The 26,614-nt window shown below is 38.0% G+C and overlaps 1 protein-coding gene across 3 annotated transcripts in view; it reads left to right on the top strand.

Moving 5' to 3' along the window:
• The window catches only part of GLMN (glomulin, FKBP associated protein), a 75,398-nt gene that overhangs the window by 6,246 nt on the left and 42,538 nt on the right, over nucleotides 1-26,614 (top strand). For all 3 annotated transcript variants that reach the window (XM_032247889.1, XM_032247890.1, XM_032247891.1), the window contains exons 5-13: nucleotides 119-227; nucleotides 1,271-1,508; nucleotides 3,814-3,916; nucleotides 17,380-17,567; nucleotides 19,617-19,670; nucleotides 21,399-21,429; nucleotides 21,536-21,625; nucleotides 22,494-22,535; nucleotides 25,314-25,387. In XM_032247889.1, coding sequence (XP_032103780.1) covers nucleotides 119-227; nucleotides 1,271-1,508; nucleotides 3,814-3,916; nucleotides 17,380-17,567; nucleotides 19,617-19,670; nucleotides 21,399-21,429; nucleotides 21,536-21,625; nucleotides 22,494-22,535; nucleotides 25,314-25,387 — 929 coding nt within the window. The remainder of the gene's footprint in view (nucleotides 1-118; nucleotides 228-1,270; nucleotides 1,509-3,813; nucleotides 3,917-17,379; nucleotides 17,568-19,616; nucleotides 19,671-21,398; nucleotides 21,430-21,535; nucleotides 21,626-22,493; nucleotides 22,536-25,313; nucleotides 25,388-26,614) is intronic.

The following is a 26,614-nucleotide window of genomic DNA, read 5'->3' as shown; positions in this document are numbered from 1 at the left end:
TACTGTTAAGCAAAAAAAAATTGTGTAACATTTTGTCAATATGTGCCTTAAAAATAGTAATAATGTGGCTTTAAATACAACTTGTATTAAACAGGTTCAATTGTGAATATTTTTATAGTTATGCAATCCAAAGGAATTATTGTTGGGTTTGCTTGAACTGATTGAAGAGCCCTCTGGAAAACAGATATCCCGAAGTATTCTTCTTTTGCTTCAGCCATTACAGACAGGTAATGAGAATTTTGATATCAGAGTACTTCTTGTTGTATCTCTAAGTGCCTTGATGGTTACACCAAAATATCAGTACTACACCAAAGTAAAGTTTACAGCTAATTAGTACTGTGCTTAACCCAATAATAGCAAGGCCAATGTGAATCCTGATGCTCATAGAAAAATTATAGTATCTAGCCAGAGTGGGTACCCTATAAATACTCTGTTGAATGTCATTGTATTTTTCATGTGGTACGTTAAACCTATACCTTTTTGCCTAACTTTCCTATCTGCTGCTTAAATCTAGAATTTTCTCTTTAAACATATTTAAAGGATTACCTCTGTGGTGTCTACAGTACTAAATCTGAAGTCCTTATGGTAGGACTTATGGTAGTCCAGAAGAGTATCAGGCAGGGCATTGCTCAGCCTCTGCATTGGGAGGCTGGATTGGACATAGCAAAGGTAATACTGAAGAATGAAATAAGAAGATGGAGGATGATAAGACTCCATGGCTGAGTATAGTAATAATATTGGTAAGTAATGGATCTTGGCAACCAAGGCAGACAGTATCCATGGGAAGAGGTTATTTTTCAGGAAATATGTGTATCTCACAATCTGATAGAGGGACCTATCAGATTGTGAATCAGAAGTTAAATTTGTTTTAAATATGAATGCCTGCCAGCTTCATACCACCTGTAATATTCAGTCTTCTAGGGAAAAAAAAAATTGAATAACACCACCTCTTATTTGTATAGTGCTCTATAGTTTACAGTACACTCATATCTTGTGTTTACAGCAACCAAAAAACATGGTAAGAACATGTTTCTGTCTTAAATAAATAGTCTGTTATAAACATAACCTAACAACATTTCATGGCAAGATGCTCTATTATTTTATGCACAACTAAGAAGAAAAAACCACTGCCAATTAAACTGTGATGTGCCATCTTGATTTCAAGAGTTGTTCAAATGTGGGAAGAGGAAGTGTCTTATAATTCCACTTGCTGAATTTCTTGTCTCATGTTTAGCATACTTGAAGAGTGACAACTTGATCTCTGTTTTAGTGATTCAGAAACTTCATAACAAAGCATATTCAATTGGATTAGCATTGTCTACCCTTTGGAATCAGCTATCTCTTCTTCCTGTTCCATACTCAAAAGAACAAATACAAATGGATGACTATGGCCTTTGTCAGTGTTGTAAGGCCTTAATAGAGTTTACTAAGCCTTTTGTGGAAGAGGTCATTGATAACAAAGAAAACTCACTGGAAAATGAAAAGTTAAAGGATGAATTACTGAAATTGTAAGTATATTTTTTAAGAACATCTCACAATGGACTTAAATAATTGATAGTTCAGTTATTTTATGTTTCTTCACTTTGTTTGACATATAAATAGAAATTTAGTTTCAGATTTTGAATTTTAGAAGCATATGGGGTTCAACTGATACAGCATGGGAACTTGAGACATTTATATTTAAAAAAATTATAGGCTGGGTGTAGTGGCTCACACATGTAATCCCATCAATTTGGGAGACTGAGGCGAGAAGATTGCTTGGGACCAGGAATTTGAGACCAGCCTTGGCAACATAGTGAAACCCCCATCTCTACAAAAATAATTTCAAAAATTAGCTAGTTGTGGTGGCATATGCCTGTAGTCCTACTACTTGGGAAGCTGAGGCTAGAGGATGAGTCCAGGAGATGAGGCTGCAATGAATGATGATCGTGCCACTGCACTCCAGCCTGGGCAACAGAGTAAGACCCTGTCTCTAAAACATTAATTAATTAATTAAAATAGTTACAAAACCAAAATCCATTCATTTACTTTATATTCTTCTACGTATTGCCTTTATTCATTATAGTAAGTGAATAATGAAAGTGGAGGAAATAGATACATATAGCTCAAGGTGAGTGTGGGAAATACGTATATGTAGCTCTGTGGAGAAAGTGTGTTTTACTCTTTCAAAGAAAGCAGCAGAAGGACCACCAGATAGAACATCCAACTTGACCACAAAAATAGTAGTAGCTTATCCACCCAACAGCATTCCCTCCATGGGTACTATAGACTAAACATGTACTGTTCAGTATGGCTATAGCACTGGACATATGGCTGGTCCAAATTCAGATGTACTTTAAGTATAAAATGTCCCCTGGATTTTGGAGACTTGTTATTAAAAAAAAAAAAAAACCATAATAATTTTTATATTGATAACATGTCGAAATGACAATATTTCAGATACATTGGGTTAAGATAAATTATTAAAATCGTCTCTCCCATTCTTACTACATTTTTCATGTGTCCACTAAAAGATCTTAAATTATACATGGGGCTTATGTTGTATTTCTATTGGACAATGCTGGACTAGATTATTGAATTACATGGACCAGTAATTTTTAAATTTTGGCTACTTGGGAGGCTGACGTGAGAGGATCACTTGAGGCTAGGAGTTCAAGAACAGCCTGGGCAACATAGCAAGACCTTGAAGAATAAAATATAAAATAATGTTTTAATTTTGGAGACCAAAACTGTTTTTAGCTTTCTACTTGTCAGGTTAGGACATTTAGAAAAAATTTACAGCCATACATGGTGGCTCATGCCGGTAATCCTAACACTTTGGGAGGCCAAGGTAGGAGGATTGCTTGAGCTCAGGAGGTTGAGACCAGTCTGGGCAACATAGTAAGACCCTGTCTCTACAAAAAATAAAAAAAATTAGCTGAGCACAGTGGTATGTGCCTATAGTCCCAGCTACTTGGGAGGCTGAGGGAGGAGGATCCCTTGAACCGAGGAGTTTGAGGTTACAGTGTGCTGTTTTTGTGCCATTGCACACTAGCCTGGGTGACAGGGATGCTCTCTCAAAAAAGAGATTTTTTACCATTGGTAAGACCCATTATTTCATAAAAGAAAAGGTATTTTAGCTAAAGAAATAGGAAAGGCTTAACCACAGAATAAAGTTTGATTTTCTAAATAAGACATACAGAGCTTTATGAAAACATGACCATATTTCATGATTTTTTTCTTTGAACGAATGAAAACTACATCATAGACTATCACTGGCCCTCAGACATTCAGAATTCAATGGAATAGCTCAGATGTAGAAGTCAGTCTTACCATGTTGAGTCTAGCAAGGTGTTTTCATGTTGTCCCCATTACTCGTAGGAAGGATGTTACATCACCAAGTTTTATAGACCATTGAGTTATTGTTGCTTGTCTCAGTCCATTTGTCCTGATATAACAGAATACCTAAGACTGGGTGATTTATAATGAACAGAAATTCATGGTTCACAGTTTTGGAGGCTGGGAAGTCTACAGTTAAGGCGCTGGCATCTGGCAAGGACCTCTAGCTGTGTCATAATATGGCTGGCTGAAGGTAAAAGGGCAAAAGTGGGCTGAATTTGCCTTTTACAATAGCATTATAAATGAGAGTGGAGCGCCCGTGGGCTAATTCCCACCTCTTTATGGCAGTTAAATTTTAACATGACTTTTGGAGAGCATTCAAACCATAACCATGCTTATGTTATTTTTTCAAGTAAAATTAAATTAGATGTGAAGAACTAGGGATTTTATACTTGGAAATGTTGATTTCATAGTTACCTATTTCTTATGCCTTAGTTGTTTCAAAAGCTTGAAATGCCCTTTGCTGACAGCACAATTCCTTGAACAGTCTGAAGAAGGTGGAAATGATCCTTTCAGATATTTTGCATCAGAAATAATAGTAAGTACAGCTAATTTAATCTGCTGTTATCTGAAATGTTATCCCACTATATTCTCAGTACTGCCCATGTAAATTGATACATTCGTTAATAAATAAACATGCATTTTTTTGTAGAGCACACATAAACAAAAGATGGAAAATAAAACAGCAATAATTTTATTATCCAAAGATAAATATTAACACCCTTCATGCTTTTTTCTTATATACTTACAAGAATACATATATATAAATCTTTTAAAGATTTTTGATATATATATATGCTCTTGTAATCTACATTTTTCCTCTTCAACAGTATATTATGAATATTTTTCCATGGGCTTAGTAGTGTTCCATGGTATGGACTTAGTATAATGTATTTAACCTGTGCCATATAGTTCAACATTTAGATTGTTTCCAACTTTTCATTATTATAGGACAACTCCAACTTTCTTTTTTTTTTTTTTAATTATACTTTAAGCTCTGGGGTACATGTGCAGAACGTGCAGGTTTGTTACATAGGTATACACATGCATGGTGGTTTCCTGCATCCATCACCCTGTCATTAGGTATTTCTCCTAATGCCATCCCTCGCCTATCCCCCCACCCCTTTCTATTCCTCCCCTAGCAACCCGACCCCCCAACAGTCCCCACTGTGTGATGTTCCCCTCCCTGCGTCCACGTGTTCTCATTGCTCAACACCCACTTAAGAGTGAGAACATGCAGTGTTTGGTTTTCTGTTCTTGTGTCAGTTTGCTAAGAATGATGGTTTCCAGCTTTATCCATGTGCCTGCAAAGGACATGAACTCATCCTTTTTTATGGCTGCATAGTATGGTGTGTATATGCCACGTTTTCTTTATCTAGTCTATCATTGATGGGCATTTAGGTTGGTTCCAAGTCTTTGCTGTTGTGAACAGTGCTGCAGTAAACATACGTGTGCACGTGTCTTTATAATAGAATGACTTATAATCTTTTGGGTATGTACCAGGTAATGGGATTGCCGGATCAAATAGTATTTCTGGTTCTAGATCCTTGAGGAATTGCCACACTGTGTTCCACAATGGTTGCACTAATTTACTCTCCCATCAACAGTGTAAAAGTGTTCCTATTTCTCCACATCCTCTCCAGCATCTGTTGTCTCCTGATTTTTTAATGATTGTCGTTATAATTGGCATGAGATGGTATTTCAATATGGTTTTAATTTGCATTTCTCTAATGATCAGTGATGATGAGCTTCTTTTCATATGTTTGTTAACTGCATAAATGTCTTCTTTTGAGAAGTGTCTGTTCATATCCTTTGCCACTTTTTGATGGGATTGTTTCTTTTTTTCTTGTAGATTTTGTTTAAGTTCTTTGTAGATTCTGGATATTAGTCCTTTGTCAGATGGGTAAATTGCAAAAATTTTTTCCGATTCTGTTCGTTGCTGGTTCACTGTAATGATGGTTTATTTGCTATGCAGAAGTTCTTTAGTTTAATTAGGTCCCATTTGTCTATTTTGGCTTTCATTGCCATTGCTTTTGGTATTTTAGTCATGAAGTCCTTGCCTATTCCTATGTGCTGAATGGTGTTGCCTAGGTTTTCTTCTAGAATTTATATAGTGTTAGGTCTTATGTTTAAATCTTTAATCCATCTGGAGTTAATTTTTGTATACAGTGTAAGGAAGGGATCCAGTTTCAGCTTTCTGCTTACGGCTAGCCAGTTTTCTCAACACCATTTATTAAACAGGGAATCCTTTTCCCATGGCTTGTTTTTGTCAGGTTTGTGAAAGATCAGATGGTTGTAGATATGTGGCATTATTTCTGAGGCCTCTGTTTTATTCCATTGGTCTATATCTCTGTTTTGGTACCAGTACCATGCTGTTTTGATGACTGTGGCCTTGTAGTATAGCTGGAAGTCAGGTAGCGTGATACCTGCAGCTTTTTAAAATTTTTTAATTTTTATTTTTTTTTTGCTTAGAATTGTCTTTGCTATGCAGGCTCTCTTTTGGTTCCATATGAAGTTTAAGGTGGTTTTTTTCCAATTCTGTGAAGAAAGTCAAAGGTAGCTTGATGGGGATAGCATTGACTCTATAAATTACTTTGGGCAGTATGGCCATTTTCACAATATTGATTCTTCCTAACCATGGGCATGGAATATTTTTCCATCTGTTTGTGTCCCTATTTCCTTGAGCAGTGGTTTGTAGTTCTACTTGAAGGGGTCCCTCACATCCCTTGTTAGTTGGATTCCTAGGGATTTTATTTTCTTTCTTTTTTTTTTTTTTTAATAAAATAATTTTTTTTTTTTTTTTTTTTTTTTTTAATAAAGATGGGGTTTCACCATGTTGGTCAGGCTGGTCTTGAACTCCCGACCTCAGGTGATCTGCCCACCTTGGCCTTCAAAGTGCTTGGATTACAGGCATGAGCCACCACGCGTGGCTGGGATTTTATTTTCTTAGTAGCAATTGTGAATGGAAGTTCACTCATGATTTGGTTGTCTTTAAGTCTGTTGTTGCTATATAGGAATGCTTGTGATTTTTACACATTGATTTTGTATCCTGAGACTTTGCTGAAGTTGCACATCAGCTTAAGGAGATTTGGGGCTGAGACGATGGGGTCTTCTAAATATATAATCATGTCATCTGCCAATAGAGACAATTTGACTTCCTCCTTTCCTAATTGAATACACTTTATTTCTTTTTCTTGCCTGATTGCCCTGGCCAGAACTTCCAATATTATGTTGAATAGAAGAAGTGAGAGAGGGCATCCTTGTCTTGTGCCAGTTTTCAAAGAGAATGCTTCCAGTTTTTCCCTATTCAGTATGATATTGGTTGTGGGTTTATCATAAATAGCTCTTATTATTTTGAGATACATTGCATCAGTACCTAGTTTATTAAGGGTTTTTAGCATAAAGGCTGTTGAATTTTGTCGAAGGTCTTCTCTGCATCTATTGAGATAATCATGTGGTTTTTGTCTTTGGTTCTGTTTATCTGATGGATTACATTTATAGATTTTTGTATGTTGAACCAGCCTAGCATCCTGGGGATGAAGCCGAGTTGATCATGATAGATAAACTTTTTCATGCGCTATTGGACTTGGTTTGCCAGTATTTTATTGAGGATTTTCACATCAATGTTCATCATGGATATTGGCCTGAAATTTTCCTTTTTAATTGTGTCTCTGCCAGGCTTTGGTATCGGAATGATGTTGGTCTCATGAGTTAGGGAGGATTCCCACTTTTTCTATTGTTTGGAATAGTTTCAGAAGAAATGGTACCAGTTCCTCTTTGTAACTCTGGTAGAATTCGGCTGTGAACCCATCTGGTCCTGGACTTTTTTGATTGGTAGGCTGTTGATTGCCGCCTCAATTTCAGACCTTGTTATTGGTCTATTTAGGGATTTGACTTCTTCCTGGTTTAGTCTTGGAAAGGCGTAAGTGTTCAGGAATTTATCCATTTCTTCTAGATTTACTGGTTTATTTGCATAGAGGTGTTGATAGTATTCTCTGATGGTAGTTTGTATTTCTGAGGGACCAGTGGTGATATCCCCTTTATCATTTTTTATTGCATCTATTTGATTCTTCTCTCTTTTTTCCTTTATTAATCTGGCTAGTGGTCTGTCTATTTTGTTGATCTTTTTAAAAAATCAGCTCCTGGATTCATTGATTTTTTTGAAGGGTATTTCTTTGTCCCTGTCTCCTTCAGTTCTGCTCTGATCTTAGTTATGTCCTGTCTTCCACTAGCTTTTGAATTTGTTTGTTCTTGCTCCTCTAGTTCTTTTAATCATGATGTTGGGGTTTCAATTTTAGATCTTTCCTCATTTCTCTTTTGGGCATATAGTGCCATACATTTCCATCTACACACTGCTTTAAATGTGTCCAAGAGATTCTGGTACGTTGTGTCTTCATTCTCATTGGTTTCAAATAACATCTTTATTTCTGCCTTCATTTCATTATTTATCCAGTAGTCATTCAGGAGCAGGTTGTTCAATTTCCATGTAGTTGTGCAGTTTTGAGTAAGTTTCCTAATCCTGAGTTCTAATTTTATTGCACTGTGGTCTGAGAGACGTTTGTTATGACTTCCATTCTTTTGCATTTGCTGAGGAGTGTTTTACTTCCAATTATGTGGTCAATTTTAGAATAAGCACAATGTGGTACTGAGAAGAATATATATTCTGTGGATTTGGGGTGGAGAGTTCTGTAGATGTCTATTAGCTCTGGTTGGTCCAGATCTGAGTTCAAGTCCTTCATATCTTTATTAATTTTCTGTCTCATTGACCCATCTTATATTGACAGTGGGGTGTTACAGTCTCCCACTATTATTGTGTGGGAGTCTAACTCTCTTTGTATGTCCTTGAGAACTTGCTTTATGAATCTGGATGCTCCTGAATTGGGTGCATTTATATTTAGGATAGTTAGCTCTTCTTGTTTCATTGATTCCTTTACCATTATATAATGCCCTTGTCTCTTTTGATCTTTGTTGGTTTAAAGTCTGTTTTATCAGAGACTAGTATCGCAATTCCTGGTTATTCTAGACAGTAATTCCTCTAACCTTTTTTCAAGGTTCTTAGCTTCTTTGCATGCTCCTTTAGCTTGGAGAAGTTATTACTCACCTTCTGAAGTCTGTTATTGTTACTGTTTTTACCCACCTTCTGAAGTCTGCTTCTGTCAATTCATCAAATTCATTCTCCATCCAGTTTTGTTTCCTTGCTGGAGAGGAGGAGATTTCAACCTTTTTGTCCTGGTTTCTTTTCTTCTTCATGGATTTATCTACCTTTGATCTTTGAAGTTGGTAACCTTTGGGTAGAGTCTCTGAGTGGACCTCCTTTCTGTTGATGTTGAAACTATTTATTTGTTAGTTTAACTTCTAACAGTCAGGTGCCTTTGCTGGAGGTGTGCTGGAGTTTGCTAGAAGTTCACTCCAGACCCTGCTTGCCTGTGAATCACCAGCCGGGACTACAGAACAGCAAAGATTGCTGCCTATTTCTTCCTCTGATAGTTTCGTCTCAGAAGGGTACCTGCCAGATGCCAGCCAGAGTTCTCCTGTACTAGGTGTCTGTCAGCTCCTGCTGGGAGATGTCTCTCAGTCAGGATACATGGAGGTCAGGGAGCCACTTGAAGAGGCAGTCTGTCCCTTATCAGAGCTCGAGTCCTGTGCTGGGAGATCCATTGCTCCCTTCAAAGCTGTGGGGCAGGGATGTTTTATTCTGCTGATGCTGTATCCACAATCGCCACTTTTCCCTGGTGCTCTGTCCCATGAAGTTGGGAACTTTGTTTATAAGTCCCTGATGGGCTGCTGCCTTTTTTCAGAGATGCCCTGCCCAGCAAGAAAGGAGTCTAGTGACAGTCACTGTGTAAACTTCCCAGCAACTTTGTTTACACAAGAGAGGTTAAAACCACCTATCCGAACCTCTGCAATGGCAGATGTCCCTCCCCCCACCGAGCTCAAACGTTCCTGGTTGAGCTCAGACTGCTGTGCTGGCTGCCAGAATTTTAAGTCAGTTGATCTTATCTTGCTGATCTTTGTGGGGATGGGACCCACGAGCCAGACTTGGCTCCCTGGCTTCAGCCCCCTTTTTCAGGGGAATGAGCGGTTCTGTTTTGCTGGTGTTCCAGGTGCCACTGGGTTATGAAAACAAAAACAAAAACTGCTGCAGCTAGCTCAGTGTCTTTTTAAATGGCCGCCCAGTTTTGTGCTGGAAGCCCAGGTTGCTAGTGTCATAGGCACTGGAGGAAATCTCCTGGTCTGAGGGTTGTGAAGACCATGGGAAAAGTGTATCTGAGCCAGAGTGCCAGAGTGCTGGGAAAAGTCCCTAAGGGCTTCCCTTGGCTAGGAAAGAGAATTCGCTGGCCCCTTGTGCTTCACCAGTGAGGCAACAACCCACCCTGCCTTGGCTCACCCTCCTTGGGCTGCACCCACTGTCTAACCAGTCCCATTGAGATGAACCAGGTACCTCAGTTGGAAATGCGGAGATCACCCGCCTCTGCATCACTCGCTGGGAGCTGCACACCCAAGCTGTTCCTATTTGGTCATCTTGGTGGAAATACCCAACTTTCCTTTTTAACTGTTAAGTCTACGATAAGTAACCTTGTAACTAAATCTTCGCATACTTTTCAAGTTATTTCCTTAAAATTCCTAGAGTGGACGTTCCATCCCCCATGATAAATAGCTTCAAAATAGTTCTATAAATAAGTAAATTTTATTTTAAAAGCAATTTAACTTTATGCATCAATAGTATTTTAAAATGTGCTCAGATTCTTTATCAGGGAAATAATCTGAAATCTTAAAAAATGTATTTGAAGTTGATGTTTATGAATTTCAAAAGAAAGCAGTCTGTGTGAACATGTAGCCATGTTCAGCTGCATGAGTACAGGTGCAGCATAGGAGTAAAATTTGGTTTAATTAGGTTGGCATTTTGAGAACTGGGTAAGTTGTAGAGAGCAAGAGAGGGGCAAGGGATTGAGCATGTATGCAAGGTGATTTTTTTTTTTTTTCGAGACGTAGTCTTGCTCTGTCTCTCAGGCTGGAGTGCAGTGGTGTGATCTCGGCTCACTACCTCCACCTCCTGGGTTCAAGCAGTTCTTCTGCCTCAGCCTCCCAAGTAGCTGGGATTACAGTCACTGCCTCCACGCCTGGCTAATTTTTTGTATTTTTAGTAAAGATGGGGTTTTGCCATGTTGACCAGGCTGGTCTCGATCTCCTGACCTCAGGTGATCCACCTGCCTCAGTCTCCCAAAGTGCTGGAGTTACAGGAGTGAGCCACCACGCCTGGCCATAAGATGATTTTAATGTACAAAGTAACTTTAATGATGGACATAGAATTTAAGCTGGGTAAGGGGTGAAGTTAGGACATACCAAACGCAAGAGACAGTGAAAAGGTGATTGGATCATTAAGTCGTAGGACCTGGTGTGGGTGACAAATTTTTGGAGTTAGGTTACTAAGAATGGTGAGCTGAAAAAATAGGAGGTGTAAAGAATAAGGTGCTTTAAAATAAATAGTGTTATAGAAAGATTATAGTTGCTAGTAATGATGTCTGGGATATGAACATGACAGGGTGTTCTAAAGGAGAGGGTGGAGGCCAAGATCATTGGACTAGAGAAAATGAAGTACCTGAGATTTCAGAGTATTAAAAGATCTTTGATTGTACATTTAAATCACACAGAGTTATAATGTTGGAAAGCCATGTGATGGGATGACCTTAGGGTCTACTAACTGCAACAAGGAGGGGTAGAAACGGTGAAGTCATTAAAAACAGTGTTTCAGAGTTGAGGGATTTTTAAAGAGGATGGGAAGAGAATGGTGTAGAAGCAGCAAGGAGAACAGGTGTACTCCCAGACTCAGTGGCACAATGTGTATAGATGAATAATATGGCAGTCTTTTGAGAAAGTAGCAGAGAAAGCAGTTGTTTTCAGGTGAGAGCCAATTTTCATTTAGGAGAGATGGAAAAAGGGTTCAGATGAAGGGATGCTAGAAGTTTATGGGAATAAATTCTGAAGATGAGAGATGACTTGGTGACTGATACAATTAGGAATCCACAATTTAATAAGGTTAATGCTGATAGCTGCGATAATAGTGAAGAGGCTGTGAGGGATGAAGAAGGAGAGGTGAAGGTTTTTCTCTGGAGCACACAAAAGTCTGGGGCCTTTTCATTGTTGCCAGTGCTAGAGTACTGTATCATCTACTGGATATAGTATAAGCACCATCACATATGATATGTATTTTGAGAAGATGACTATGAAAGTTGGAAACTATTAAAGGAAATCTGGTGATCTAGGAAAAACCAAACTCAGTTTCTCCTACTATAGTCATAAGAAGTTTCTGACACCAGATGTATGGAGTTCCCTACCCTGCCCCCTGCCCTTCATAGCAAGCAAGCAAACAGTTCCACAGTGGACACCAATTGGGTGTCCTCTAATCCAATTCCAACATTACCTACCTGGAGATAGTGTCAGATCTCACAAGTTGAGGGCTGAATCCCTCAAGACTGCCCGTCTCAAGCCCCAGGATGTTTTGCCTGTGCTCTGAATCCAGGTTCCCAGGACTCCCTCCTTGGGTTTGATTAATTTGCTAGATTGGCTTCCAGAACTCAGGGAACTGCTTACTTATATTTAGTGGTTTACTATAAAGAATATTACAAAGGATACAGATGAAGAGATGCATAGGGCTAGGTGTAGGGGAAGGGGCGCTAAGTTTCCATACCCTGCCTGAGTGTACCACCCTCCTGGAAACTTTGTGTGTTCAGCTTCCAAAAGTGTTCTGAATCCAATCATTTTGGGTTTTTATGGAGGCTTCATTATATAGGAATGACTGACTACATCATTGACCATTGGTAATCAACTTAATCTTCAGCCCCTCTGCCTTACTGGGGTCGGATGGGGGTGGGGTTATAGGACTGAAAGTTCCAACCCTCTCATCACAGGGTTGGTTCCCTTGGCAACCACCTCCCATCCTGAGGCTATCCAGGAGACCCAGCCATCAGTAGTAACTCAATAGCATAAAGATACATCACTTTGGAGATTCCAAGGATTTTGGGAGTTGTATCCCAGGAAGTGAGAACAACGAGCAAATACATATTTCACAGTATCACAGATGTTAAACCTGGCAATGATGTAATCAAACTGTATTTAGGATTCGTCACTTTAAAGGAAGATGACTAACTGCGATAAAATTGGAAGTAGGGAAGCCTTGGGAGTTAAGTGAGAAATGATGGGAGAGTAAGTATGGATGTTATGGATATAGTTTTTGTTTGTTTGTTTGTTTGTTTCCTTTCTTTAATTGACTAAATTTGTGTCACATTCTGGTGGTAGGGATATAGTTTTAAAGATGAAGAAAGGGCAGATTTGAGAACTTTATAGTAGGTAAACGTGGCAAAATTTGGTCATTGCTTGGATTTAGAATAAAACATGGATGAGGATTTTTGCTTAGATAACTGGGCAGATGAAGGTGTCAATACTTGAGATAGAGAATATAGAGCAAGGATTTGGGGGTCTTGTGCTTTTAAAGAAACATAGAAATTTTAAAATGCTCCGAAAAGTACTAAAAACTATATAGTACATGCCCATGTGTCCATCACTGAGCTTCAATAATTATCAACATTTTGCCAATTTTGTTTTATCTATCCTCCTCCTTCTCTTGTTGTAGTATGTTATAGCAAGTCCTACACGTAATTCATCTGTAGATCTTTTAGGATGCTTCCCTAATAATAAGGGCTTTTTAAAGAAACAACCACAATGCTGTTATGACGCCTAACAAGATTTTATTACCTTTTTAAAAAATTTTTTTAAGACAGGGTTTCACTCCCATTGCCCAAGCTGGAGTGTAGTAACGTGATCTTGGCTCACTGAAACCTCCGCCTCCCGGGCTCAAGCAGTTCTCCTGCCTCAGCCTCCCAAGCAGCTGGGGCTGCAGGCACACATCTCCCCACCTGGCCAATTTTTTTATTTTTGGTAGAGACGGGGTTTCACATTACCCAGGCTGGTCTCAAACTCCTGGACTCAAGCAATCTGGCTGCCTTAGCCTTCCAAAGTGCTGGGATTACAGGCAGGAGCCACCATTCCTGGCCTAACACCTAAAAAGATTAATAATAATTTTTTAATATATAGATAACCAGAGAGATATATAATAACCATATATATAATAACCATTATATATATTTATAATAACCAGAGAGACAGCAGATATTTAAGGAATTTAAAATATATTTTAATATGTAAAATATATGTATATTTAACATATAATTATATATAAATATGTATATATATATTTTGAGACAGGGTCTCATTTTGCGGCCCAGGCTGGAGTGCAATGGCACAATCACGGCTTGCTGCAGCCTCAGCCTCTTAGGCTCAAGTGATCCTTCCACCACAGCCTCCTGAGTAGCTGGACTTACAGGCATGCCCCAGCATTTCTGGCTAATTAAATTTTTTACTTTTGTAGAGGTGAAGTCTCACTATGTTGTACAGGCTGGTCTTGAACTCTTTGTCTCAAGTGATCCTCCCACTTTGGCTTCTCAAGGTGCTGGAATTACAGGTGTGAGCCACTGTACCTGACCAGGAGATATTTTTGAATAAGAGTGGGTGAGATTACCTAAAGAGATGAGAAGAGAAAAGGCTCAGGAGTGAACTCTAGAGAGTACTAGCACTTAAAAGGAGCCCAAGAAAGAAGTCAGAAGTGGTAGAAATACACATAAACTGGTGTAGTAGGGTTTCAAAAGGATAGAGGTGATCAGGACTCTTAAACACAACATAGAGGTACATTGGAAAGCATCCATCGGATTTAGGAAGTAAGATGGCATTGGTAATCTTAGCAAAAGCAGTTTAAGTATAATGTTGGAGATAAATTAGAGTGGAGTAGATAAAAGAACGAATAACTGATGAGAAAAAGGAGAGGACTAGTGTAAGCTATTTTTTAAAAGAATTTAGATGAGTAAGGAAGGAGAGGTAATAGCTAGAAGACATGAGGTAAGGGTAGGAAGGTAATGGAGATGGGAAGGCTTGAGCATGTTTATAGCTGTCAGAGTACAAACTGTTGAGGGAACAATGTGGCTTATGAGCAAATGGCTAGACAATGGGATCAAAGACATAAGGAGGGTCCTAGAAAGGAAGAAATAATGGGTATCAAGGTAAGAATACATGTTTAGAAATTTGTAGCAGGAATGAGATATTACAGTTGAGGGGAATCAAACCCACTGGCCTCAGATTTCTAGGTGAAGGAGAGATGATCACTTAATAATGAGGAGGTAGAAATGGGCATTGAGTAAAAGGGCTTAAGGAAACTGGTAAAGGTTTGAAGTACTGAGGGGAATGGAAAGAGATGGTGGAAGACCATGGCAACATTAGTCAGTAGTCCTGGGCACTCAACTGTGGTTGGAGAACACAACTGTAGTGGTAACAGTCTGTATTTTTTTCTCCAGCAGTACTCAGCTCCCTGTGTGTAGAAGTAGAGAAGGTAGATTGTAGTTATTTTTTCAAGACTAGCATTTTAAACTGGGTAGATGCTGCTGAAGTTTTCCTTCAGGGTGCAGATAGTTCAACTGGCCAATACTCCATGATTCAGGTTGGATAGGGAAAGAATGGGGTTTAGGAGGGAATGCCTATGTAGGTCAAAATGAAGGAATCATAGGCCTGGAGAAGTCAGAAGTAGAAAAGCAGATTGCTAGGTGAGAGAGGATGAGAGATTTTGGTCAGAAAACAGGATATTGGAGTTTAAAGTATCAAATACAGAATAGTTCCAGATGTTCAGAGATCCGGCATGGGATCAGGTACTGAAATGGATTAGAACTAAAGGTCACTAGAATTTAGAAATTGAGAACCATGAGAGTGGATGCAGTGATTTGCTGCTTGATTGAAAAATAAATAATAAAGGACCATGAGAATATTCTGTTATAGGGCTTATCTGCATGAACATTCAACTTTTCCGGGATCATAGCAGGAGTTGGGTAGAGAAAAAGATTGTGAGCAGGTGCCAGAGTCTTCAGCAAATGTCAGGAAATTACTACAACATCAGCATATGACAGAGAAAAGGACAGTATGTTGTCTCCATCAAAGGAAAATGTGCTTTTGTTAAAAAGTACGGAAAGAGCCAATACTATAATACTATGCTTAGCCCCTGCCTGTAACTGGCCTACCCAACAGCTGCCTTCTGGGCCTTGGGGTGTAAAAGGTGTGAGAATGAGCATCTTCCACCAGAAATCAGACAGGTTTAGTTAAAGTAGTGAGGTAGAACAAGCATCCCGTGAAGAGACTGAGGATGTAGGTAACTGTTCCTAAGATCTCAGTAGAAGGGACATTACAAGTAGAAAGAGCCAGCAATAAGGATGCACATAGCAGTCTAGAAGTAGAGGTGAGATCAGCTAGGAGATGAAGTGAGGAGATGTCTTCTGTGCTGGAGAAGCACTGGTAAGTATGGTGTGGTTGGGATTCACTGGCCTCAGCCATCTTTATTTTAGTACAGAACTACTAGAATGTCCCAAAGGTTGTGGAATAGGAACATTCCTGAAAGGACAGAGGCTGCCATGAATTATGAAATGGTATGGTGGCAGTACAGCCTGGGTCTGAACAAGACTGCTGGATGGTGTGTGGTTAGGTAGTGAAGGACCAGATTTGGGAACAGATTGGACCTCAGATATCCAGAGCAGCACTGTAGAATCCGGTTGCATGTAATGATGTTTCAAAAAGGCTATCTTAGGATAGATGTGGTAGCTTACACTTGTAGGCCCAGGCCTTTGGGAGGTCAAGGTAGGCAGATCTCTTAAGCCCAGGAGTTTGAGACCAGCCTGGGCTACATGGTGAAACCCTATCTCTATAAAAAATAATAAAAAAATACCAGGTGGCATGGGCCTGTATTCCTAGCTACTCAGGAGATTGAAGTGGGTGGATTGCTTGAGCCTGGGGGAGTCAAGGCTGCAGTGAGCCATGATCATGCCACTGCACTCCAGCCTAAGTGACAGACCCCACAAAAACAACAACAACCCAAAAAAAAAAAAAACAGGGCTACCTTACTTTGGAAAAAACACATGTAGCATTGGCTGAATAAAGAAATGGAGCTTCATGATTAAGAACATTTGGAATCAGAGCGCAATACACTTTTTGTCTTGTAGCTATAACAAGAATGCGTGGCCTTGAAAATCACAGCAGCAGTGTATATTTAGTGTCTGGTAGCTGAATAGCAGTTTCTTGTGACTGAGGATGATTTTCCATGGTTCCTTTTTGTATTCTGAAATGACTAATGGAACCATCTGGGATCAGCAGATTTTAACTCCCTGAAGGCTGGAAAAGACTTACTTGGCTTTATAATTCCCCACAATGTCAGGCCCAGTGCCTTGCACTTAAGTGCTTATTGAATAAAAGAGTGATTTATGTGGAAGGTCAGTGTTCATTCTGCTTTAGCTATTTTTGTCATTCCCTTTTAACTCCTATATGGTAGTTTGTTGTGACCTTAACTTTCTTATGCTTTTTTTGTGGAGCTGCTCAATAAATATTTGACATAGGTGTTAATACCATTTTGTAGCTCATCCAGTGTCACACAGCTAGTAAGTGGTAGAGCCAAAACTCAAAATCAATTCCAGTGGATTCTGAAGGCCAGATGCTTTCTGGTATGCTAGGATTACTACCAGTGTCAGAGCTACAGGGGTGATCCTGTTTCCTGAGCATAAAGCTTTGTTTAGCCCTGTGGTCACACCCACTCATGCAAGGATGCTTCTCTTTCTCTTATGACATGAGAACCCAGATGACCTGAGAGATCAGCAGTGTTACCTCAGGCTCTGCTGCCCTGCCCAGCGTTCCTGCAGACCTTAATTACATCTGTAGAAACCCCTTCACTTTTGTCATGTAATCTAATCATGGGAGTGACATCTTGGCATATTCTGTTGGTTAAAAGCAAGTCTCATAGGTCCCAGTCACACTCAGAGGGAGTGATTACACTCCCCTTGGTGAGGATGTGGGGTCTGAACACAGGGTTAGGGGCATCTTAGAGTCTGTGTGCTATAGTTACCTTTTATATCTGTTTCATAGGGTTTTTTATCAGCAATTGAACACCCTTTCCCCAAAATGATTTTTAATCATGGAAGGAAAAAGAGAACTTGGAATTACCTTGAATTTGAAGAAGAAGAAGATAAACAATTAGCAGATTCAATGGCTTCTCTGGCATATCTAATATTTGTACAGGGCATCTGTATTGATCAGCTTCCAATGGTCTTAAGGTAAGAGTTAATGTTTGGTTTATTCATGTATTCTGAAAGTAATTTCATACAATTCTCATTTATCTAATGTCCAGTATATGCATATTAACAGACCAATATATTTTAAATAAATAATAAAGGCTATTTTTATTAAGAATGATCCCAGCTGTAATCTGTTAAAGATAGCAGTAGACAAGTAATGAAAATGGGGAGTGTTGACATAGGTGTAAGGGAATGGTGGGGACAAGAACTGGAAGATGATAAACTGGGCTTGGTTTTGAAGCCTTTGAGCCCACCCTGGAACTAGCCAGGTACCCAGAGGTATCATCATATTTTCACTGGATTACTGGTGTAAAATCCTGAGTGGATATTTATATGTCTATTTTTATTCCGTTTTAATTTAACACATTCTGAACACACCAGAAAGTGAAGCCTTAAAAGAAATCCCTTACTGAAAACCCTCCAGTGGCTTTTTATTGCTCTAAGAATAAAGTCTTAATGCCTATACATAATTTCTGAGACAAACTTATGCCTGCTCTGGTCCCTGCTTGATTGACCTGATTCATCTCCTACCACCTTTCTTCTTGTTACTATGCTCCATTAACACAGACCTTCTTTTACTTGTTTAAATATATTATGAATTTTCCTGCTATTCGGCCTTTGTATATGTTTAAAATTATCCTTTAATGTCGCTTTTTGAAGAAAGCCTTCACTCACCACCCAATTTAGGTTGAATCCTTCCATTATAATTACCTTGACCTTGTTTTCTTTTTGCATAATATTTATTAAAATTATTTTTTAAATATATAATTTTATAATGTAGTACCTTCTGGACTTGTGTTCTGTGATAACAAGGATTGTATATTTGTCTTATAGGCATTGGGTATTTGTGTCTTTGTATGAGATTGTATATTAATACATACTAATAATACAACTATAATATATATTAATATACAACTAGTATATATTAATATACAACTATATTAATATATATTAATATACTTAGTATATTTGTATGTAAATGTTTTTATATATTAATATAACTAGGGATGTATTATTTATATAGTCACATAAAGATATAAATATATATTTATATAAAGATATAAATACATGTATTTATATATTTATATTTATAATTTATAGATTTATAATATGTATTAAATATAGATTATTATATGTAGATTATAATTATATTATAAATCTATATTACAAATCTATAAATTATAAATATACATATACATATTTATATATTATGTAAAAGTGTATATTTTATAAATATATATTAATATACCTGGGAGGGTAGTTATATGTAAATGTTGCAATAATGGCTACCATTGGCATGTTCGCCATGTATGAAACATTATGCTAGTAACTTTATATGCATTATCTCATCCTTATCATAAGCCTGTGAAGTAGAGCATTCTCTCGTTTTACAGATGAAAATAACAAACTTAGACAAATTAATATACCTCTGTAGATCTAACTACTTTGTGGCGTAGATGGAATTCAGACAGCTGTCTGACCTCAGAGCCTATACTCTTAAGCATCACATTCTATCACCAAAATAACTTACACAGCACATGTGTATTAGTTTGCTAGGGCTTCTGTAAAATGTGCCACGAACTGGATGGTTAAAATAACAGAAATAGATTGTCTCATAGTTCTGAAGGCTGCTTCTGAGGGTTGTGAAGGAGAATCTTTTCCATGCCTCTCCCCTGGCTTCTGTTGATTTGCTTGCAATCTTTGATGGTCTTTGGCTTGTAGATGCATTACCTGTTCTCTGCCTTCACGTTCATATGCTGTTCTCCCTGTGTGCTTTTGTCTATCACCAGATTTCCTTATATAAGGACACCAGTCATCTTGGATTAGGGCCTACCTTAATGGTCTCACTTTAAATTGATTATAAAAACCCCTATCTCCAAATAAGGTCATATTCTGAGGTGTTAGAGGTTAGGATTCTAACATATCTTTTTTGGAGGAGATACAATTCAACCCATAACAGAACGTGTGCGTGTACATATATCTCTGTGTGTGTATATAACATAAATGTTTGTTTTGTTTCTATTTTAGCCCGTTGTACCTTTTGCAGCTTAATATGGGGCATATTGAAGTATTTTTGCAAAGGTAAGATCATTTAGATGGTATCTCAAAATGAAATGGTAGTGTTAAAATAGTCTTGTTAAGATCAGAGGAGACTACCTTCTCTTTGCTAGGCCCTAATTAATTAATTGGTTATTTTATAAAACATTGAGGCAAATAATTCACAAGAGAGAGAGAAATGAGTCAAAGAGGTTTTACACCAGTCTCTTTTATTTTAAACCTATGACAGAATTAAAATTTTGTCTTAAGGCCTTTTCCAGTCATCTGTTTCTAAGGTTTCTTCCCTTATTCCAAAAGTTGGTAAGTTAAAACACCTGTACCCCACTGTATCCTCCTCCATCTTAAGGAAGGGCAGTCAATAAAAGAAGTACATCCATATTTTTCCTTCATGGACACAATCTGTGAATTGCATCGAAAGGAGGTGTCTTGACTCCCACCTTTTATATTTTAGATTATTGACAGTGATATCATTCCAACTTTTCTCATTTGAGGTGCTAAGCAGAAGGACTTTATTTAAAAAAAAAAAAAAAAAAGCCAGGGGGGTGGCTCACGCCTGTAATCCTAGCACTTTGAGAGACCAAGGCGAAGGGATTGCTTGAGCCCAGGAGTTTGAGACCAGTCTCTTTCTCTACAAAAAATATCAGCCAGGCATGGTGGTACATGCCCGTTGTCCCAGCTACTTGGGAGGCTGAGTTGAAAGAATCACCTGGGCCTGGGAGGTTTAGGCTGCAGTGAGCAGAGATCGAACCACTGCAGTCCAGCCTGGACAGCAAAGTAAAACTCTCAAAAAAAACCCCAAAAAACAAAAACAGAAATTACAGAGTAACAGATATAATTTCTAGACAGAAATTAAAGAATTTTGCAAAACTCTTTATGCTTTGTTTTCTTACACTATAACATGTTTAAATTGTCTCCTGAGATCTGTTAGGACTTTGCAGTTACCCTCTAGGAACACTAGTGACAGCTCATAAATCCCATCTCTTCCCAAGTGAAGGAATATTTGTAGCATGGCAATGTCCAAAGCCTCAGCATACAAGGCAGGAATTTCCAAGGGTCTCCTGGCACAAGTAGTTACTAACTCTGTAAATTTGCTGTATTATGTATGTTTTAATGATTTTATATTGGTTACATTTAGTTTCTGTTATTCATACAGTGATAATATGTATTGTTTTGAATTTAAGTTCTATAATTCTTGATATTTCCAAACTGCATAGTCATTGAGCCAAAGACAATAGTTTTAAACTCCTTGCATGGTTAGAATAATTCCCTGGAGCCGAAGATATTTTTTTGCCACAGATCTTAAGTATTTAGTTAATAGTGATTACATGTTAATTAATAGTGATTATAATCCTTTTTTAAAAAAAAGTATAATCACAAGTAGAGAGCATATAATTCTTTTTTGAATAAAAACAATTGGAAAGATTTTACGGAACAATCAACTGGAATACATAGCATTGGTTATATCAGGTGTAGTTAATTTGTTAGCACTTGCTGTTGAAGAGCTATTGTTCTAAAGTCAGGAAATAACCCCTGAGTGGGTTTATTTTAGTCAGATTTAGAGGTCTTAGCCAAACTGAAAGACAGATCAAAGATAGATTAAAACTTTTGATCAAGTTTGTCAACAGAATTTCTCCTTAATGATAATGCATTTTTTAAATGTTAAAATTTCAATTTTTGCTATATTTTTCTTAAGATGAAGTGTCATTCTAAAATAGTTTACAAATTCATGATAAATTTTAATATATTTTTCAGAACAGAAGAGTCTGTTATCTCCAAAGGATTGGTAAGATGTTTGTTCCCATTATAACTTAAATACATAGTTAGGTCAACAAATAACAGCTGTTGATGTCACTATATGTGTATCTACATATTTTTTTTTTAACCTGTAGGAGCTGCTGGAGAATGGTTTATTGAGAATAGAAGACAACAGTCTACTTTACCAGTACTTAGAAATCAAGAGTTTTCTTACTGTACCTCAGGTAGATAAAATATGTATTCTAATATTGAAAATAGCCCTTTGCCTGTCCTGAACTTAAAATAAGGTCTTTTCTGATTCCTTTACCTCTCTCTTCTCTGCAACCTTTGAAAACTCTGGTGTAAAGCTGTCCAATAGAACTTTGACAGTATGAAAGCCACTATCCAAACTGAACACTTGAAATGTGGCTAATGTGACTAAGGAACTAAGTTTTACATTTAAATTTTAATTTATTTAAACATAAGTAGCTATTAGAGGCCACCATTATTGATAGCACAGCATCCAGTGGAAAAGCATAACTTTCTTCATTTAATACTTTATTTCTGTAGGGAATGAAGTTCCTTTATGTTTCTCATAACTCAAGTTCTCAGGACTCCATCTAACGCATTCACTGACTCATTACCAGAAAGACTAATACACATTTTGTTTTCCCCTCCTATGGTTTATTTTGCCTAGTACTCTTTGTTAGTTATGATATCCAAGGAAATCCTTAGATTTCAGTGTGAGAACTGGTTTTCCTAATATTTAAATAGAAAAACATGGTTTTTGTTAATATATTGTTTGTTGTTTTTAATTAATAAATTATGTTTCTGCACATTTAATTTCATTTTCTTGCCACTATAGACGTAATTGAAAATTACCATTTGCTTTCAAAAGTACGCTTTGTGACACTCCTATTTACTATCATTTAAAAAATCAATTGTAGTTAGCTTTCTGGAATGGAAGGCTTAGGGAAAAATTAATTTACTTCAATTTTAAATCTCCTACCCTCACTTCTCTGAATTTTTAGTATCCTATTGATATGTCATAGTTGTTTATTTGCAGTCAGTGTAATCTGTTTACATCTGAATTTTATATTTTTTTATTTCCAGGGCTTAGTGAAAGTAATGACACTTTGCCCGATTGAGACACTGGTATGTAAATGTTTGGTGGCTAAAGGAAAATGAGTTACAGTGAGAAAATTTGACAAATAATTTAATCTTCTTTTTAAAAATTTTTATTTGTGAAATTTTTTTCCTTTTATTTATTTCTTAATTATACTTTAAGTTTTGGGGCACATGCGCAGAACATGCAAGTTTGTTACATAGGTACATACGTGCCTCGGTGGTTTGCTGTATCTATCAACCCGTCATCTACATTAGGTATTTCTCCTAATGTTATCCCTCTCCAATCCCCTCATCCTCTGCTATCTCTCCCCTATGCCCCTCAACCCCACGACAGGCCCCAGTGTGTGATGTTCCCCTCCCTGTAACCATGTAATGTCATTGTTCAACACCCACTTATGCGTGAGAACATGTGGTGTTTGGTTTTCTGTTCCTCTGTCAGTCTGCTGAGAATGATGGTTTCCAGCTTCATCCATGTCCCTGCAAAAGACATGAACTCATCCTTTTTTTTTTTTTTTTTTTTTTAATTCTACTCTAAGTTCTGGGGTACACGTGGAGATCTTGCAGGATTGTTGCATAGGTACACACATGCCATGGTGGTTTGCTTCCTCCATCCCCCTGTCACCTACATCAGGCATTTCTCCCAATGTTATCCCTCCCCAACCTCCCCTCACCTTACTGTCCTTTCCCTAGCTCCCCACCCCACAACAGACCCTAGTGTGTGATGTTCCCCTCCCTGTGCCCATGTGTTCTCATTGTTCAACACCCACCTATGAGTGAGAACATGTGGTGCTTGGTTTTCTGTTCTTGTCAGTTTGCGAGAATGAGAACTCATCCTTTTTTATAGCTGCATATTCCATGTTGTATATGTGCTCCCACCAACAATGTAAAAGGGTTCCTGTTTTTCCACCATCCTCTCCAGCATCTGTTGTCCCCTGATTTTTTAATGATCACCATTCTAACTGGCATGAAATGGTATCTCCATGTTGTTTTGATTTGCATTTCTCTAATGACCAGTGATGATGAACTTTTTTTCATGTGCTTGTTGGCTGCATAAATGTCTTCTTTTGAAAAGTCTCTCTTCATATCCTTCGCCCACTTTTTGATGGGGTGGGTTGTTTTTTCTTGTAAATTTGTTTAAGTTCTTTGTAGATTCTGGATATTAGCCCTGTGTCAGATGGGTAGACTGCAAAGTTTTTTTCCCATTCTGTTGGTTGCCATTTCACTCTAATGATAGTTTCTTTTGCTGTGCAGAAGCTCTTTAGTTTAATTAGATCCCATATGTCACTTTTGGCTTTTGTTGTCATTGCTTTTGGTGTTTTACTCATGAAGTCCTTGCCTATTCCTATGTCCTGAATGGTATTGCCTAGGTTTTCTTCTAGGATTTTTATGGTGTTAGGTCTTATGTTTAAATCTTTAATCCATCTGGAGTTAATTTTTGTATAAGGTGTTAGGAAGGGATCCTGTTTCAGCTTTCTGCTTATGGCTAGCCAGTTTTCCTAACACCATTTATTAAATAGGGAATCCTTTTCCCATGGCTTGTTTTTGTCAGGTTTGTGAAAGATCAGATGGTTGTAGATATGTGGCATTATTTCTGAGGCCTCTGTTTTGTTCCAGTGGTCTATACCTCTGTTTTGGTACCAGTACCATGCTGTTTTGATGACTGTGGCCTTGTAGTATACTTTGAAGTCAGGTAGCATGATGCCTCCAGCTTTGTTTTTTGCTTAGGATTGTCTTGGCTATGTGGGCTCTCTTTTGGTTCCATATGAAGTTTAAGGTGGTTTTTTTCCCCAATTCTATGAAGAAAGTCAATGGTAGCTTGATGGGGATAGCATTGAATCTATAAATTACTTTGGGCACTATGGCCATTTTCATGATATTGATTCTTCCTATCCGTGAGCATGGAATATTTTTCCATCTGTTTGTGTCCTCTCTTATTTCCTTGAGCAGTGGTTTGTAGTTCTCCTTGAGGAGGTCCCTCACATCCCTTGTTAGTTTTATTCCTAGGTATTTTATTCTCTTTGTAGCAATTGTGAATGGGAGTTCACTCATGATTTGGCTCTCTGTTTGTCCGTTATTGGTGTATAGGAATGCTTGTGATTTTTGCACATTGATTTTGTATTCTGAGACTTTGCTGAAATTGTTTATCAGCTTAAGGAGACTTTTGGCTGAGATGATGGGGTCTTCTAGATAAACAGTCATGTTGTCTGCAAATAGAGACAATTTGACTTCCTCCTTTCCTAATTGAATACCCTTTATTTCTTTTTCTTGCCTGATTGCCCTGGCCAGAACTCCCAATACTGTGTTGAATAGGAGTGGTGAGCGAGGGCATCCTTGTCTTGTGCCAGTAATTTGTAAAATTTATATATATATATATATATATATTTTTTTTTTTTGCAGACATTTTTGAGACGGAGTTTCACTCATGTTACCCAGGCTGGAGTGCAATGGCGCAATCTCGGCTCACCGCAACCTCCGCCTCCTGGGTTCAGGCAATTCTCCTGCCTCAGCCTCCTGAGTAGCTGGGATTACAGGCACGCACCACCATGCCCAGCTAATTTTTTGTATTTGTAGTAGAGACGGGGTTTCACCATGTTGACCAGGATGGTCTCGATCTCTTGACCTCGTGATCCACCCGCCTCGGCCTCCCAAAGTGCTGGGATTACAGGCTTGAGCCACCGCGCCCGGCCAATTTTTATATATTTAGGAGGTACAAGTGTGGATTTTTTACATGCATAAAATGGATAGTGATGAAGTCTGGGCAGTCTTTATTCATTTTACATAATAATATTGTTTGTTCCATTTTAGAGGAAAAAGAGTTTAGCTATGCTTCAGCTATATATTAACAAGTTGGATTCACAAGGCAAATATACATTATTTAGGTATGTATCAAGCATGGTTAATTGCTAAGTGTGTAGGAGATTAAAAATCAAGTTCGTGCTATATAATTGTTCTAGGGTGTAGTATGTCGGTATGTTTTACTTGTAATTCAACTCTGGTTGGAAGCCATATTATACATTCTTAGTGATGGCTAGAGAGAGGGTTAATCAAATATTTCAGATATATACATGTATATGTTTATATTTTATATGAATAATAGTATATATTTCAGTTCAATTAATTGGAATACTCTAAATTTGAAATAGACAACAATAATTAAACTAAGATTGATCATGATAATGCTTCTAGTAGAACTTTACATATGTCACTAATCTCCATTACTCATAGTTGAAATTGATGGCTCTGGAATTACAACTTTGATAGGCTATGCACTGTGTTAATAGTAGAGCTTACTAATAGTGCTCTTTGAGGTTGAAAAGATTCTAGCAATTCTCCAAGTTAAAAATTGGTAAACTTTTTAAGTCTCTATGAAGAGCCAAATAGTAAATATAGGGTTTATGGGCTATACAGTCTCTGTTGCAGCTGCTCAACTTTGTCTTTCTATTGGGGATGGTTATGTGCCAGTAAAACTTTATTGATAAAATTGGGCAGCAGGCTGGATTTGCTAAAATGTCTCATTTGGGATTAGCCAATATTAGCCCTCTTTTCTTTTTTGGGGGGTGTAGCAGTGTGATCATGGCTCACTGCAGCCTTGACCCTTGACCTCCCAGGTTCAGGGTCCTCCCACCTTAGCCTCCCAGGTGCATGCCATCATGCCCAGCTAATTTTTTTGTGGAGACAGGGTTGTGTCATGTTGCTCAGGCTGGTCTCACACTCCTCGGCTCAAGCTATTTACTCACCTCAGCCTCCCAAAGGAGACGGCTTTGTACCATTGTTGCCCAGGCTGGTCTCACACTCCTGGGCTCAAACGATTCACGCATCTCAGCCTCCCAAAGTTTTGAGATGACACGCGTGAGCCACCATGCCCAGCCAACACTCTTGATCCTATCTTTTCTTCTTTTCTATTGCTAGTAAGAGCAAGTTTATGAAATCTCAATTCTTAGATGTTATACCAGCTTTCCTATTCTGTTCTATCTGTATCTACCAATAAATCACCTTTTTTTCTTAAGCTAGTCATATTTAGTTTTTTTGCAATTGAGCTACTCTAGCACTAGACTACTTCACAGGAAATAATTTGAGGATTTTTTTAGACTATTATGTTAGTGCCC

The sequence above is a fragment of the Sapajus apella genome, unplaced genomic scaffold (assembly GCF_009761245.1).
Source record: "Sapajus apella isolate SASKATOON/1434 unplaced genomic scaffold, GSC_monkey_1.0 scaffold64, whole genome shotgun sequence".
Taxonomy (NCBI): domain Eukaryota; kingdom Metazoa; phylum Chordata; class Mammalia; order Primates; family Cebidae; genus Sapajus; species Sapajus apella.
This window is presented reverse-complemented; position numbering and strand designations above follow the sequence as displayed.